Source organism: Salvelinus sp. IW2-2015, linkage group LG15, assembly GCF_002910315.2.
Source record: "Salvelinus sp. IW2-2015 linkage group LG15, ASM291031v2, whole genome shotgun sequence".
Taxonomy (NCBI): domain Eukaryota; kingdom Metazoa; phylum Chordata; class Actinopteri; order Salmoniformes; family Salmonidae; genus Salvelinus; species Salvelinus sp. IW2-2015.
The window spans coordinates 39,717-53,795 of record NC_036855.1 but is presented as its reverse complement, the minus strand read 5'-3'; the positions used below and the strand labels follow the sequence as shown (position 1 = coordinate 53,795).

Sequence of the window (14,079 nt, the reverse complement as noted above, 5' to 3'; positions counted from 1 at the left end):
ATTTAAGGAAATACAAAAAGCCTGAAATGCTTCTCCCTCTCTCTTCCCTCTCTCTCCCTCTCTCTCCTCCCTCTCTCTCTCCTCTACTCTCTCTCTTTCTTTCTACTCTCTCTCTCTCTCTCCCTTTTCTCTCCTCCTCTCTCCCTCTCTCTTTCCCTCTCTTTCTTCTTCTCTCTCTCTCTCTCTCTCTCTCTCTCTCTCTCCTCTGCTCTCCTCTCTCTTTCTTCTCTCCTTCTCCCTCTCTTCCCTCTTTCTCTCTTTCTTTCTTTCCTCTCTCTCCTTTCTCTCTCTCTCTTGCTCGTCTGCTCTCATGTAGAATATCTAAAATTGTATTGTGGCAATAGCATTTAACTTGTACAGACAGCCCCCCCAACACACCATATCTCCTGAAACATCTTCCCCAGCTGTACAGACGGCCCCCCCAGCACACCATATCTCCTGAAACATCTCCACAATTTTATAGAACTCAAATTCCACCCTAAGGAGCGCAGAGACCATCCCATTAAATAATAACAAAGGGTCTGTTATCCCTCCACCTTTGACCTTGTTCCTCCTTTGCCTGAGCAAACAGAAAATTGAACAACACACATTTGGCGTATTTGGCTTTTTCCTTATTCGAATACCTGTACCCCATTATAAACATCCCGACAGTAAACTCCACCCCCAACCTCTCACACAGACATTCCAACAGAGACTTTAATGGCATTAAGGATCCAACCCTTTTTTTTWWATGTTTGCCTAAAATGACATACCCAAATCTAACTGCCTGTAGCCCAGGACCTGAAGCAAGGATATGCATATTCTTGATACCATTTGAAAGGAAACACTTTGAAGTTTGTGGAAATGTGAAATTAATGTAGGAGAATATAACACATTAGATCTGGTAAAAGATAATTTTGAGAGGATCATCTTTGAAATGCAAAAGAAAGGCCATAATGTATTGTTCCAGCCGAGGCACAATTACAATTTTGGCCATTAGATGGCAGCAGTGTATGTGCAAAGTGTTAGACTGATCCAATGAACCATTGCATATATGTTCAAAATGTTGTATCAAGACTGCCCAAATGTGCCTAATTTGTTTATTAATACATTTTCAAGTTCATAACTGTGAACTCTCCTCAAACAATAGCATGGTGTTATTTCACTGTAATAGCTACTGTAAATTGGACAGTGCAGTTAGATTAACAAGAATTTAATCTTTCTGCCAATATCAGATATGTCTATGTCCTGGGAATTGTTCTTGTTATTTACAACCTCATGCTAATCACATTAGCCTACGTTAGCTCAACCGTCCCCCGGGGGGGGACACCGATCCCGTAGAGGTTTGACGCACACAGAAAACACATGAATCACAGTTTCACTCATGGCACAGACCCATGCCAACCAGCTGTTAGTGGCCAGGGCTCCATGTAGATCCCTACACTGGAGGTCCCCTGACCTTTTTGGTATTGAGAGTTTGTAGAGCGCCCTCCATCTAAAACCCACCATACCCTCCGCCCCACATACCCCCTGCCACTGATGTGCCTTCACTCCTGTTAGGCTCCTAATCTTCCGTACCTTAACACAGAGGTTGTAGATGGCTTTACCTCCCACCCCCTCAAACTCCCCCAGGCTCAGAGTGTTAAAATCTAACAAGTCCCCCAGACCTCCTTGCCAGTCCCCAGTCTCTGCCGTCACCTGCAGTGGCAGAAACATTGGTAGCCCCTCCCCCTTTGGCCGATCAAACACCCCCCTTACCGGCTCAGACATAGCCCTCTGGAACTCCCCCAGGAATCTTTCCAGCTGCCTAGAGATGTTAGTCCTGTTTGTTGTGCCAGGACTTCCGGGGTTTTCCACCCCTCCTCCCTCAGCATTAGTAAACCCACTGCCATCAATTGCCTCTGCAGGGTGGCCGACTGAACCGGTCTCAAAAGGATGACTTGGTTGTGGATATAGGCTCCTCCCACACCCACACCCACAGCCCAGGCTCCACACCCCCTTCTCGTGTGGGCCTTAGCAGCTGCCAGGCCCTCAGCACCGCAGAGTAGTAATCAGAGAGACCTGCTGTACTCAGCCTTTCCAGCCTCATGAGGAACAGCTGCCGGTCCAACCCTAATGCGCATGCTCTCCTCGGCAGTGCACATGCTGGTTCCGCTCTAGGTTTCTTCCTAGGTTCTGGCCTTTCTAGGGAGTTTTTCCTAGCCACTGTGTTTCTACACCTGCATTGCTTGCTGTTTGGGGTTTTAGGCTGGGTTTCTGTACAGCACTTTGAGATATCAGCTGATGTAAGAAGGGCTATATAAATACATTTGATTTGNCTGTTTGGGGTTTTAGGCTGGGTTTCTGTACAGCACTTTGAGATATCAGCTGATGTAAGAAGGGCTATATAAATACATTTGATTTGATTTGACTTTATCGAACAAAACAAACATTTATTGAGTAAATGGGAGTCTTGTGAGTGCAAACATATGAAGATCATCAAAGGTAAGTGATTCATTTTATCACTATTTCTGACTTGTGTAACTCCTCTATTTGGCTTGTTACTGTTTATAATGATTTGTCTGCTGGGCGCTGTTCTCAGATAATCGCATGGTATGCTTTCACCGTAAAGCCTTTTTGAAATCTGACACCGTGGTTGGATTAACAAGAAGATTATCTTTAAACCCATGTATAACACTTGTACGTTTCATAMATTTTTATAATGAGTATTTCTGATTTTGAATTTGGCGCTCTGCAATTTCACTGGATGTTGGCCAGGTGTCCCACACCCCTCTAGTGAGGTTAACACCCCCACTGAGCCTGAATGAGGCTCCTCCCCATTTCTGTCTTTCATAAAATCCATCGTTCCAGTCCTCGCCGACCATCAGAATCTCCTCAGACGCTACCTGTGAGAGTTCCTGTCCAAGACACCCAAACAGAGGCCCCGCCTCTCTCCCTTTGTTAGGCGCATACACATTTATAAGGACAAAAACCCCTGTTCTAAATTTCTGCTTTTACTACAAGCAGTCTACCCCAACACACCTCCATTGAGGAGCACATTTTTACAGCCAGACCCGATACAAAACGACTGCCACCCCTGCACTAACATTTGTTCCATGGCACAGCACATTTGCTCCTTTCCACCAGAGCTCCCAATCAACTTCATTCACCACATCACTAGGCGTCTCCTGCAGAAACAACACCTGTACTTTTTTGTTTTGTTTTACATATTCACCCAACACACTTTCCCACATCTCTGGCACCATTTGCATTAAGCGAGCGAAGAGTCTCCGTAAGAAGTGAAATTAAAGCCAGCAAAGAAAGAGACCAATAGCAAAGCTCAAAAAGCCCCAGTGCCAGAAAGAAACGAGAGCAGAGAAGAGGCGGAGAGAGAGAAGGAGAGCTAAGAGGCAGAGGCGGACTAGGAGAGAATAGAGCAGAGAGCGAGAGATAACGGAAGACTAGTAGAGCCGAGGAGCGGCCGACAAGGAGAGAGCGAGAGAGAGCTGTTCGTAGGACAGGCAGGTACTTGTACAGTGTTCGGAAGAAGTGAGTTCGGTCACATACTCGTTGTTAAAGCCACTTGACCTTTGAAGGAAGATCATTGTCAGCATCTCATACCAAGGACGGTGCTCTCTCATGCCTGTAGGACAGAAACACACACACCACCACACAGTTAGCCCTCTGTCTTGTCTTACACTCGCCCTGGTTCATGCCGGGGAAACACACAACTGTCCCTGCGGGTATGGAGACTGCTCTGTCAACACTCTAATAATTGACTATTGAAACTGCTATTACAATCTACTGCTTTGACCGGCAGGACGCGCATAGGAAGACAAGGGTTGGAGTCAGGTGTGGTTTCTTGATGTTGCGTTGTAGTCACAAAAGCAAATTTTATTCAGTCACATGTCCGCTGATAAAACAAGCTAAGCCTTCAGTGAAATGCATTAACTTACGAGCTCCCTTAACCAACTTACTCAGTTTCAAAAAAAAACTAACATAAAATAAGAGAATAAAGTAAAAGTAATTAAAAGAGCAGTACCTGGTTGAAATATAACAAATAGACGAGGACTATATACGCCGGTAGATTAACAGATGTCAATTGCGGCTGGGCACCGGATTATTTGTCAAGTCAGTACATGACATGCTATGTAAGTTATTTAAAGGAAGTGACTATGCATATGATCAACAGAGCAGAGTAGCAGTGGTGTAAAGAGGGAGTTGGGTGGGGCGGGACTGCAAAATAAGTCGAGGTAGGCCATTGAACTAGATGTTTCAGGAGTCTTATGGATTGGGGGTAGAAAGCGTGTTAGAAAGCCCTCTTGATAGTCAGGGTGTAGCGTCCAGTGGTTTTAGTATTGTGCTATAGTCAGGTGCAGACGTCTCTGTAGTCCAGTACAGGTTTTCAAGTGGCTGACTGTGATGAGTCAGTCGTGTCGTATGTTCGAGGTGACGTCGTCGCTGATGTGTGTTCTGTTAGTGTGCTGTGTACAGTGCTATGTGGTCTTAAGTGTGAGTAGTACTTCAGTCATGCTAGTCAGTCTGTAGTCAGTGTGCTAGTACGCATGCGTGGTCTGTATGTGTCGTCTGTTATGGTGTATCAGTGTATATCAGTCTGTAGTCACGTGTTATGAGCAAAGGCGGATGGGTAGACTTTGCTTAAATACATCATATTTTTCTTTCCATCTTCCGTGTACTGACGTCAAGACGTGCCCCCTTGTTACTAATCTCCCTCTATAAGTCACTGAATATGTGGTCTAGCTTTTGTGCTGCCTGTTTAGGGATCCACCCGGTTGACAATTGGCTCTTACATCTTTCTTCCTTGCGGTCATCTTGAACATGTTGCCCACTCGACTTCGAGGTGCTATTACTCTCGCCCAGCAAACGCTAGTCTAGTACTGGCACCCCCATGGTAACACAGCCTCATAACTCATACAGCATTCACTGGGAAATGCTAGTCTCGTACAATAGAGCACAGCACAATGATACAACCCAAAGACACACACACCCACACACAACCACACACACACACACCACACACACACACAACCACACACCCACCACACAACAACACAACACACAACACACACACACACACACACACACCACAACACACACCACACACAACAACACCACACACAACACACCACACACACACCTCTCACTCACGCATAATGTCTAGTCTACGGATCCAGAATCGTTTCGGGACTAGAATGCGACACAAATAAAAGAGACAAACAAAACATGAGAGAGAAAGAAAGGGAGACACACAAGATCGGAAGAGAAAAGAAAGAAAAAAGAGCAGAAGATGAAAGGAGAGAAGCAAGAAGAGAGAACAGAAGAAAAACAGAAAGAACAGAAACCACAAACAGAATCAAGAAAACTAACTAAAGAACAGAATGGCTGGCTGAAACAGACTAATGACAGAAATGACTGGCAAAACATGACTAAAGACAATGGCAGAACAGAAAACATACAAAAGACAGAATGACACCAGTCAAAAATTGCTAAAACAGTAATGGCAGAGGAAAAATGACCAAAAAGACAGCAATGCAGCACGGACACATGACTAAAGACAGAATGCAGCAGGAAACAAGACTAAAGACAGACATGCAGCAGACACATGACTAAAGACAGAACTGCAGCAGGAAACAAGACGAAAGACAGAAGAGCACAAGAACAAACAAACACAAGACAACAGAATGCAAGCAAAAACACAGACTAAAGACAGAACTGGCACAGGAACAAGACAAACAATGGCAGAGGAAACAAGACTTAAAGACAGAAATGGCAGCAGGAAACAAGACTAAAGACAGAATGGCAGCAAACACAGACTAAAGAAGAATGGCAGCAGAAACAAGACTGACATAGATACAGAATGGCAGCAGGAAAACAGACTAAAGACAGAATTGGCAGCAGGAACAAGACTAAAGACAGAAATGGCAGCAGACAAACATGACTAAAGACACGCAATGGCAGAGGAAACAAGACTAAAGACAGAATGGCAGCAGGAACAATACGACTTAAATCAGAAATGGCAGCAGGGAAACAGACTAAACACAAATGCAGCAGAAACAGACTAAAGACAGACGACAGAAGGAAATAATGAGCAAAACAGAATGGCAAGCAAGACACCAGCACTAAGACAGAATGGCAGCAGGAAAACAAGACTAAAGACAGAATGCAGCAGGACCACATGACTAAAGACAGAATGGCAACAGGAAACAAGACTAAAGACAGATAATAAGCAGCACAAAACAAGACTAAAGACAGAATGGCAGCAGAAACAAGACTAAAGACACAAATGGCAGCAGGAATAACAAACTTAAAGACAGAATGGCAGCAGAAACAAGACAAAGACAGAATGGCAGCAGGAAAACAAGACTAAAGACAGAATGCAGCAGGACACATGACTAAAGACAGAATGGCAGCAGGAAACAAGACTAAAACAGAATGCAGAAACACTAAAGACAGAATGCAGCAGGAAAACAAGACTAAAGTCCAAATGGCAGCAGGAAACATGACTAAAGACAGAATGGCAGCTAGGAAACGACTAAGACAGAATGGCAGCAGGAAACAAGACTAAAATCAACAGGCAGCAGAAACAAGACTAAAGAACAGAATTGCAGCAGGAAACATGACTAAAGACAGAATGGCAGCAGGAAACAAGACTAAAGTCCAAATGGCAGCAGGAAACATGACTAAAGACAGAAATGGCAGCAGGAAAACAGACTAAAGACGAATGCAGCAGGAACATGACTAAAGACAGAATGGCAGCAGGAAACAAGACTAAAGACAGAATGCAGCAGGAAACAGACTAAAGACAAATGGGCACAGAAACATGACTAAAGACAGAATGGCAGCAGAACACATAGCACCTAAAGCCAAATGCACGCAATGGAAACAACGACTAAAGACATAATAGCAGCAGGAAACATGACTAACAACAGAGTGTGCAAAGAGAAAAATGACCAAACAGAGCAGAATGCAGGACACATAACTAAAGCAGCAATTCGCAGCAGGAAACAGACTAAATGACAGAATTTGGCAGCAGCGACACATGACTAACAGACAGATGGCCAACAGGAACATACAAGACTAAAGACAGCAATGGCAGCACGCAAACACGAAAGACTTAAGACACAAACTTCGGCACGCAAAAACAAAGACTTAAGTCACCAGAATTCATGCAGGAAACCAAGACCCTTAACAGACATCGTAATGGCCACAGGACACACTAAAACGCAATGCTAAGCAGACAACAAGACTAAAAGACCAGTAATGCAGTCGGGATGCCACAGAACCTACAGTACAGGACATCTTCCAGCAGGAATAACAAGACGTAAAACAGAATGGCAGCAGGAAACTATGACTAAAACAGATATGCAGCACAATACAAGACTCAAACGCCAAATCGCAGCAGACATAACAATGACGAAACTGACAGCAATGGCAGTCTAGGAAAACAAACTAAAGACAGGGGCGAATGCCAGCCGGAGGACACACAAGACTTAAAAGTCCAACCAACGGGCGCTAGCAGGCATAACACAAGACAATAATCAGTCGGATGGGCAGCCAGGAAGTAGCATGACTATAAGACAGTGGATCAATAGGCGAGGTTCGAGCAGAACAAGAACTAAAGTCCAAATGGGCCAGCAGCGCTAGAGACAGTTAGCTTCAAAAGATCAGCGACATATTGGGCAAGCCAGACCAACAAGCACTAAAGAACAGAATCGGTCCACAGGACGGAACGGACATCGACAAAGACAGAATCGGCAGCAGGAAACATTCGACTAAAACCAGAACATGATCTCGCTCACAGGCAAACAAGACTAATGATAACAGAAGTGCAGCAGGGAAACAAGGACGCGAAAGACCAGTAATGGGGTCAGCAGGTAGAGACATGAACTAAGACAGGGGCAAGGTTGACACCAGGGGTAATTAAGAACTGCCTAAAAAGCGAGAACTGGCGGAGGTCAGGACACACTGATCGCGAAAATACAAATGGCATGACAGGAACGATGGATCTTACATGGACTGGCTCGGGCGGGAAAGTACCGACATCATGCGAGTGAAAGATCTCAATCAAGCGCGAACATGAAGAGTGAATGTGGGGCAAACGCTCCCCAGGCAGCTGACAACGACAGGAGAATACAAAAGGCTAGTCACGATTAATGAGACTCCGAAAACCAAACAGTAAGCCCGCTGATCAGTCGATCGAATCCACATTCAAGCATGTCAAGTCCCTCCTTCTGGAGTCACACACTCCCACCACACTCTAACATGTCAGTCCCTCTTTGGAGCATCTTTCACGACAGTGCATACCCACATCTAACATGTCAGTCCCCTGGGGAGTCATCCCTCCTGGCTAGGCAGCTCCCCTCTGGCAGTTCAGTCCCGTCTGCGCATCAGGCCCCGCTCTGGAGTCACGCCCGCTGGAGGTCAACCAATCCAACCAACACTAACTATTCGTCCCGTCCCTCTGGAGTCAGTCCCTCTGGAGTCAGTCCCTCTGGAGTCAACATCAACCACATCTAACCTGTCAGCAAATGTTAGCATGGGACACGGCTCTATGGATGATAAACAACAGTACTACCATGCTACATAGTGGTACTAGTGTGTAAAGGGGCTATAGATAAGCTACTACTGTCACACAGACATACACACGGCCATCATCAACCAGTCAGTACACATGCACACACACTCACAAAGTTGTCTTACCTTCTAAGGCATACTTCATGTCCTGAGCGAACAGCGTCCACATGACCTCACCACTGACCTTGCCCACGTTGAGCTCCTGAGGAAACCTGGGAACACAGAGGTCAGAGGTCAGGGGTTAGGGTCACAGACCAGTTAGACATGCTGAATTAACCAACAGGATTTATATATACAGTRGCAAGAAAAAGTATGTGAACCCCTTTGGAATTACCTGCATTTCTGCAGGTAAAAATTTGATCTGATCTTCATCTAAGTCACAACAATAGACAAATAGACAAACAGTCCCCTTAAACGAATAACACACAAATTATTGTATTTTTCTTGTCTATATTGTATGCATCATTTAAACATTCACAGTGTAGGTTGGGAAAAGTATGTGAACCACTAGGTTAATGGCTTCTCCAAAACGTAATTGGAGTCAGGAGTCAGCTAACCCGGAGTCCAATCAATAAGACGAGATTGGAGATTGGTTAGAGCTACCTTGCCCTATAAAAAAACACTCAAAAAATGTTTGTTTGCTGATGTGAACCAAAGAGATCTCAGAAGACCAAAGACTAAGAATTGTTGACTTGCATAAAGCTGGAAAGGGTTACCAAAGTATCTCTAAAAGCATTGATGTTCATCAGTCCATGGTAAGACAAATTGTCTATAAATGGAGAAAGTTCAGCGCTGTTGCTACTCTCCCTAGGAGTGGCCGTCTTGCAAAGATGACTGTAAGAGCACAGTGCAGAATGCTCAATGAGGTTAAGTAGAATCCTAGAGTGTCAGCTAAAGACTGACAGAAATCTCTGGAACATGCTAACATCTCTGTTGACAAGTCTACAATACATTAAACACTAAACAAGAAAGGTGTTCATGGGAGGACACCACGGAAGAAACGCTACTGGCAAAATATTCTGTGGACAGATTAAACTAAAGTTGAGTTGTTTAGAAGGAACACACAACACTATGTGTGGAGAAAAAAAGTGTACAGCACACCAACATCAAAACCTCATCCCAACTGTAGCGTATGGTGGAGGGAGCATCATGGTTGGGGCTGCCTTAGGGCCTGGACAGCTTGCTATCATCGACGGAAAAATGAATTCCCAAGTTTATCAAGACATTTTGCAGGGGAATGTAAGGCTATCTGTCGGCCAATTGAAGCTCAACAGAAGTTGGGTGATGCAACAGGACAACAACCCAAAACACAGAAGTAAATCAACAACAAAATGGCTTCAACTGAAGAAAATAGGCCTTCTGGAGTGACCCAGTCAGAGTCCTGACCTCAACCCGATTGAGATGCTGTGGCATGACCTCAAGAGAGCAGTTCACACCAGACATTCCAAGAATATTGCTGAACTGAAACAGTTTTGTAAAGAGCTGCCAAAGGATGGTCAACCAATTATTAAATCCAAGGGGTCATATACTTTTTGCACCCTGTAATGTGAATGTTTACACAGTGTGTTAAATAAAGAAATGAAAACGTCTAATTGTGTGTGTGTTATTAGTTTAAGCAGATTGTGTTTGTCTATTGTTGTGACTTAGATGAAGATCAGATCACATTTTATGACCAATTTATGCAGAAATCCATGAAATTCAAAGAGATTCAACATACGATTTTTCATTGCGCACGTAATTATAAGTGTTGGTGTGTGATTGCTCGTAGTGTGTGTGTGTGTGTGTGTGTGTGTGTGTGTGTGGTGTGTGTGTGTGTGTGTGTGGTGTGTGTGGTGTGTGTGTGTGTGTGTGTGTGTGTGTGTGTGTGTGTGTGGTGTGTGTTGTGTGTGTGTGTGTGTTGTACTGACTGATAATGATGGGTGTGTAGGAGTTATGTGCTCTCTCTATGATGGAGACGATGAGGGTGAAGTTTCGGCCAGAAGTCCAGGTTGTGGATAGTAGGCCCTGTCTTTCTGGCTCCTTCTTCACTTCCTCCTCCTCCCTTCTCTTCCTCATCTTCTTCCTCAGCCTCCTCCTCTCCCTGTTTCTTTCTCCTTTTCATTCTTCTTCATCTCCCTTTTGTTCTCTGGCTTGGGCTGTGGAAAAGAGAAGGGAATTAGCCATTAGATTATTAATGTTTTTATATATTTTTTAGACCAGTGGTTCTCAACTGGCTTTGCCTCAGGACCCAAATGGAACCAGATGTCTCAGTTGTGACCCAATATTGGCATCGCAAAAAAATTATCAGTAAAACACAATCTGAAAAAAAATTTTAAATGCTATATTGATAATAAAAATGTAGCAATTATATGACAAGAGGAAGTAGCTAGTGTTAGTGGGATATCTAATAAGGCACTAGTGTTAGCGGTATCTCAATAGGGTACGGTATCTAATAAGGTTAGCGGTATCTAATAAGGTTATCTAGGTATTGCTGGAATCTGATAAGGTTAGCTAGTGTTAGCGGTATCTAATAAGGTTTAGCTAGTGTTAGAGGGTATCTAAATAATTAGCTAGTGATTAGCGGTATCATAAGGTTATCTAGTGTTAGCGGTATCTCAAAAGGTTAGCTAGTGTTGCGGTATCTAATAAGGTTAGCTAGTGTTAGCGGCTGCTATAAAGGTTATCTAGGTGTTCGCGGTATATCTATAAAGGTTAGCTAGTGTTAGTCGGTATCTAATAAGGATTAGCTAGTTAGCGGTATCTAAATAAGGTTAGCTAGTAGTTACGGAGATCTAAATAAGGTTATCTAGTGTTAGCGGTATCTAATAAGGTTAGCTAGTCTTAGAGATTAGCGGTATCTAATAAGGAGACTAGTTATAGCGGTATCTAATAAGGTTATCTAGGTTTAGCGGTATCTAATAAGGTTATCTAGTGTTAGCGGTATCTATTAAGGTTCTTGCTAGTCTAGACGGTATCTAATAAGGTTAGCTAGTGTTAGCGGTATCTAATAAGGTTACGCTAGTGTTAGCGGGATACTAAATAAGGTTTATCTAGATGTATAGCGGTATCTAATAAGGTTATCTAGTGTTAGCGGTATCTAATAAGGTAACTAGTTTAGCGGTATCTAATAAGGTTAGCTAGTGTTAGGCGGTATCTTAATAAGGTTATCTAGTGTTAGCGGTTCTAATAAGTTATCTAGTGTTAGCGGTACTATCGTAATAAGGAAGTTATCTAAGTGTAGCGGTACACTAAAATAAGGTTATCTAGTGTTAGCGGTATCTAATAAGGTTATCTAGGTGTAGCGGTATCCTAATAATGTATCTAGTGTTAGCGGTATCTAATAAGGTATCTAGTGTTGTCGGTACCTAATAAGTTATCTACGTGTTAGCGGTATCTATAAGGTTATCTAGTGTTAGCGGTATCTAATAAGGTTATCTAGTGTTAGCGGTATCTAATAAGGTTATCTAGTGTTAGCGGTATCTAATAAGGTTATCTAGTGTTAGCACACGGTTACTCAATAGGTTATCTAGTGATAAGCAGAGGTATCTAATAAGCTTACTAGTGTTAGGTATCTATAAGGTATCTAGTGTTAGCGGTATCTAATAAGGTTATCTAGTGTTAGCGGTATCTAATAAGGTTATCTAGTGTTAGCGGTACCTAATAAGGTTATCTAGTGTTAGCGGTATCTAATAAGGGTTATCTAGTGTTAGCGGTATCTAATAAGGTTATCTAGTGTTAGCGGTATCTAATAAGTACCTCACAGGTTCTAGGCGGGCTGGAACTGTCTCATAATAGAGGTCTATACAGTTGTTAAAGATTGTACTCGTTGGTGGAGTTACCACAGGCCTTCACACAGTCTCTCACCACTATGGGCTGCCCCCTGGGGGGTTCTGAAGTTCCAACACCTGGCCACACGGGGAACCATGAATCACAAGAGAACAGCAGAGTGCACAATAAGAAGAACAGTACAGACAGAGAGACAGTCAGTAGTGAACAGTTCAGACAGAGAGCACAGTCAGACAGACAGACACTCACAGACAAAGACATCAGACACTCACGAAATAGACAGACAGACAGACAGACAGACAGACAGACAGACAGACAGACAGACAGACAGACATCGATCATCATGTCACCAGAATCAGACCATAGATATTTAWTGGAAAGGAGCGTCAATATCACCATGCGCTTCCACCACCCTGTAAAGTTAATCAATTATTTCATAATCTGTAGCCTAATAAACTGCATGGTATCCCGAGTTGTAGTGGGAGRACCACACAGCATGTCATCACGTGACTCCCACGTTTACTTCTTTATGATGGCTAGTATATCAATATTTGCGCATAAAAGCGTTTCCACCGCCATTTCTCGCATAATACAGTTTCCCGACACAAAAAGATCCCACCATATCGAACGAAGGAATTTATCTGTCTGCAATTATAAAATTGTAMCGAAACTTCCTGTTTCCATCACAGCTATCGTGATTTATTTGATCATACGGTATGACTTTAATAACTCATAATGACTGTGGTTGGAAACGTGCTTAATGACCAGAATCCATTGCCTGCCTACTTCTCYGGTCTGTTTCTTTTACACCGGACACCTAAAAGAGACAGAAGAATGAGCGAWTGAGAGGGAAAGAGAGCGGTTGCTTCACAAGGTATCTCTACCTGAAGATACATAATCTAAGTGGTGGAAAGTTGGTATTCAGCCCTCGTAAAAGTATGCCTTATTTACATTGAAGAACTACTAAAATAGTGTTTTTGTCAAACGGCATAGGCAGCAGCTCTATAGAGATGAGATGATGACTTGGAATGAAATAATGAAGTCATCCAATAAAACAAATATTTTATTAAAGTAAATTAATAAGTAATAGGCAGTCACTACCATATTGGGACTTTTATTCATTGTTTCATTCTGTGTTGTTACAGCATTCAACCCACATAATGCACAGTGCATTTAATGTAAAAAAACATTCTGCAGAAGGTGAATGCTAGTCAGCAGATCCACAGTAGACGTCAGGTCCTGCCAGACGAGGCTTACTACTGGCTGGGAAGTTATTCTGATGGGGGGAGACAGGGAGAAGGGGGAAGAGTTGGGAGACAGGGGAGAGAAGGGAGGAGGGGTAGTGGGAGAGGGGAAGAGTTGGAGACAAGGGAGAGAAGGGAGAGAGGGGATTGAGGGAGAGAGGAGGGAAGGGTTGGGTAGACAGGGGAGAGAAGGAGAGAGGGGAGTGAGGGAGAGAGGAAGGAGGAGAAGGGGAGAGAAGGGAGAGAGGGGAGTGAGGAAGAGAGGAGGGAAGAGTTGGGGAGACAGGGGAGAGAGGGAGTGAGGAGGGAAGAGTTGGGGAGAACGGGAGGAAGGGAGAGAAGGAGGGAAGAGTGGGGAGACAGAGGAGAGAAGGGAGAGAGGAGGGAAGAGTTGGGGAGAGAAGGGAGTGGGGGAGGCAGAGAGGGGAGAGAGGCTCCATGGGTAAGTCATGGGTAGGCTTAGTCTTTGTGCAAGCCCCCCATTAAGAAAATACATACAACTATCTACTGTTCTATG

General features: G+C 43.7%; 1 protein-coding gene across 1 annotated transcript in view; it reads right to left on the bottom strand.

Moving 5' to 3' along the window:
* LOC111973915 (protein unc-13 homolog B-like) overlaps positions 1-14,079 on the bottom strand; it is a 69,583-nt gene that overhangs the window by 16,907 nt on the left and 38,597 nt on the right. The window contains exons 10-12 of the mRNA XM_070446851.1: positions 12,356-12,437; positions 8,680-8,765; positions 1,558-1,895 (exon numbers count right to left, since the gene is read on the bottom strand). Of these exons, the coding sequence (XP_070302952.1) occupies positions 1,558-1,895; positions 8,680-8,765; positions 12,356-12,437 (506 nt within the window). The remainder of the gene's footprint in view (positions 1-1,557; positions 1,896-8,679; positions 8,766-12,355; positions 12,438-14,079) is intronic.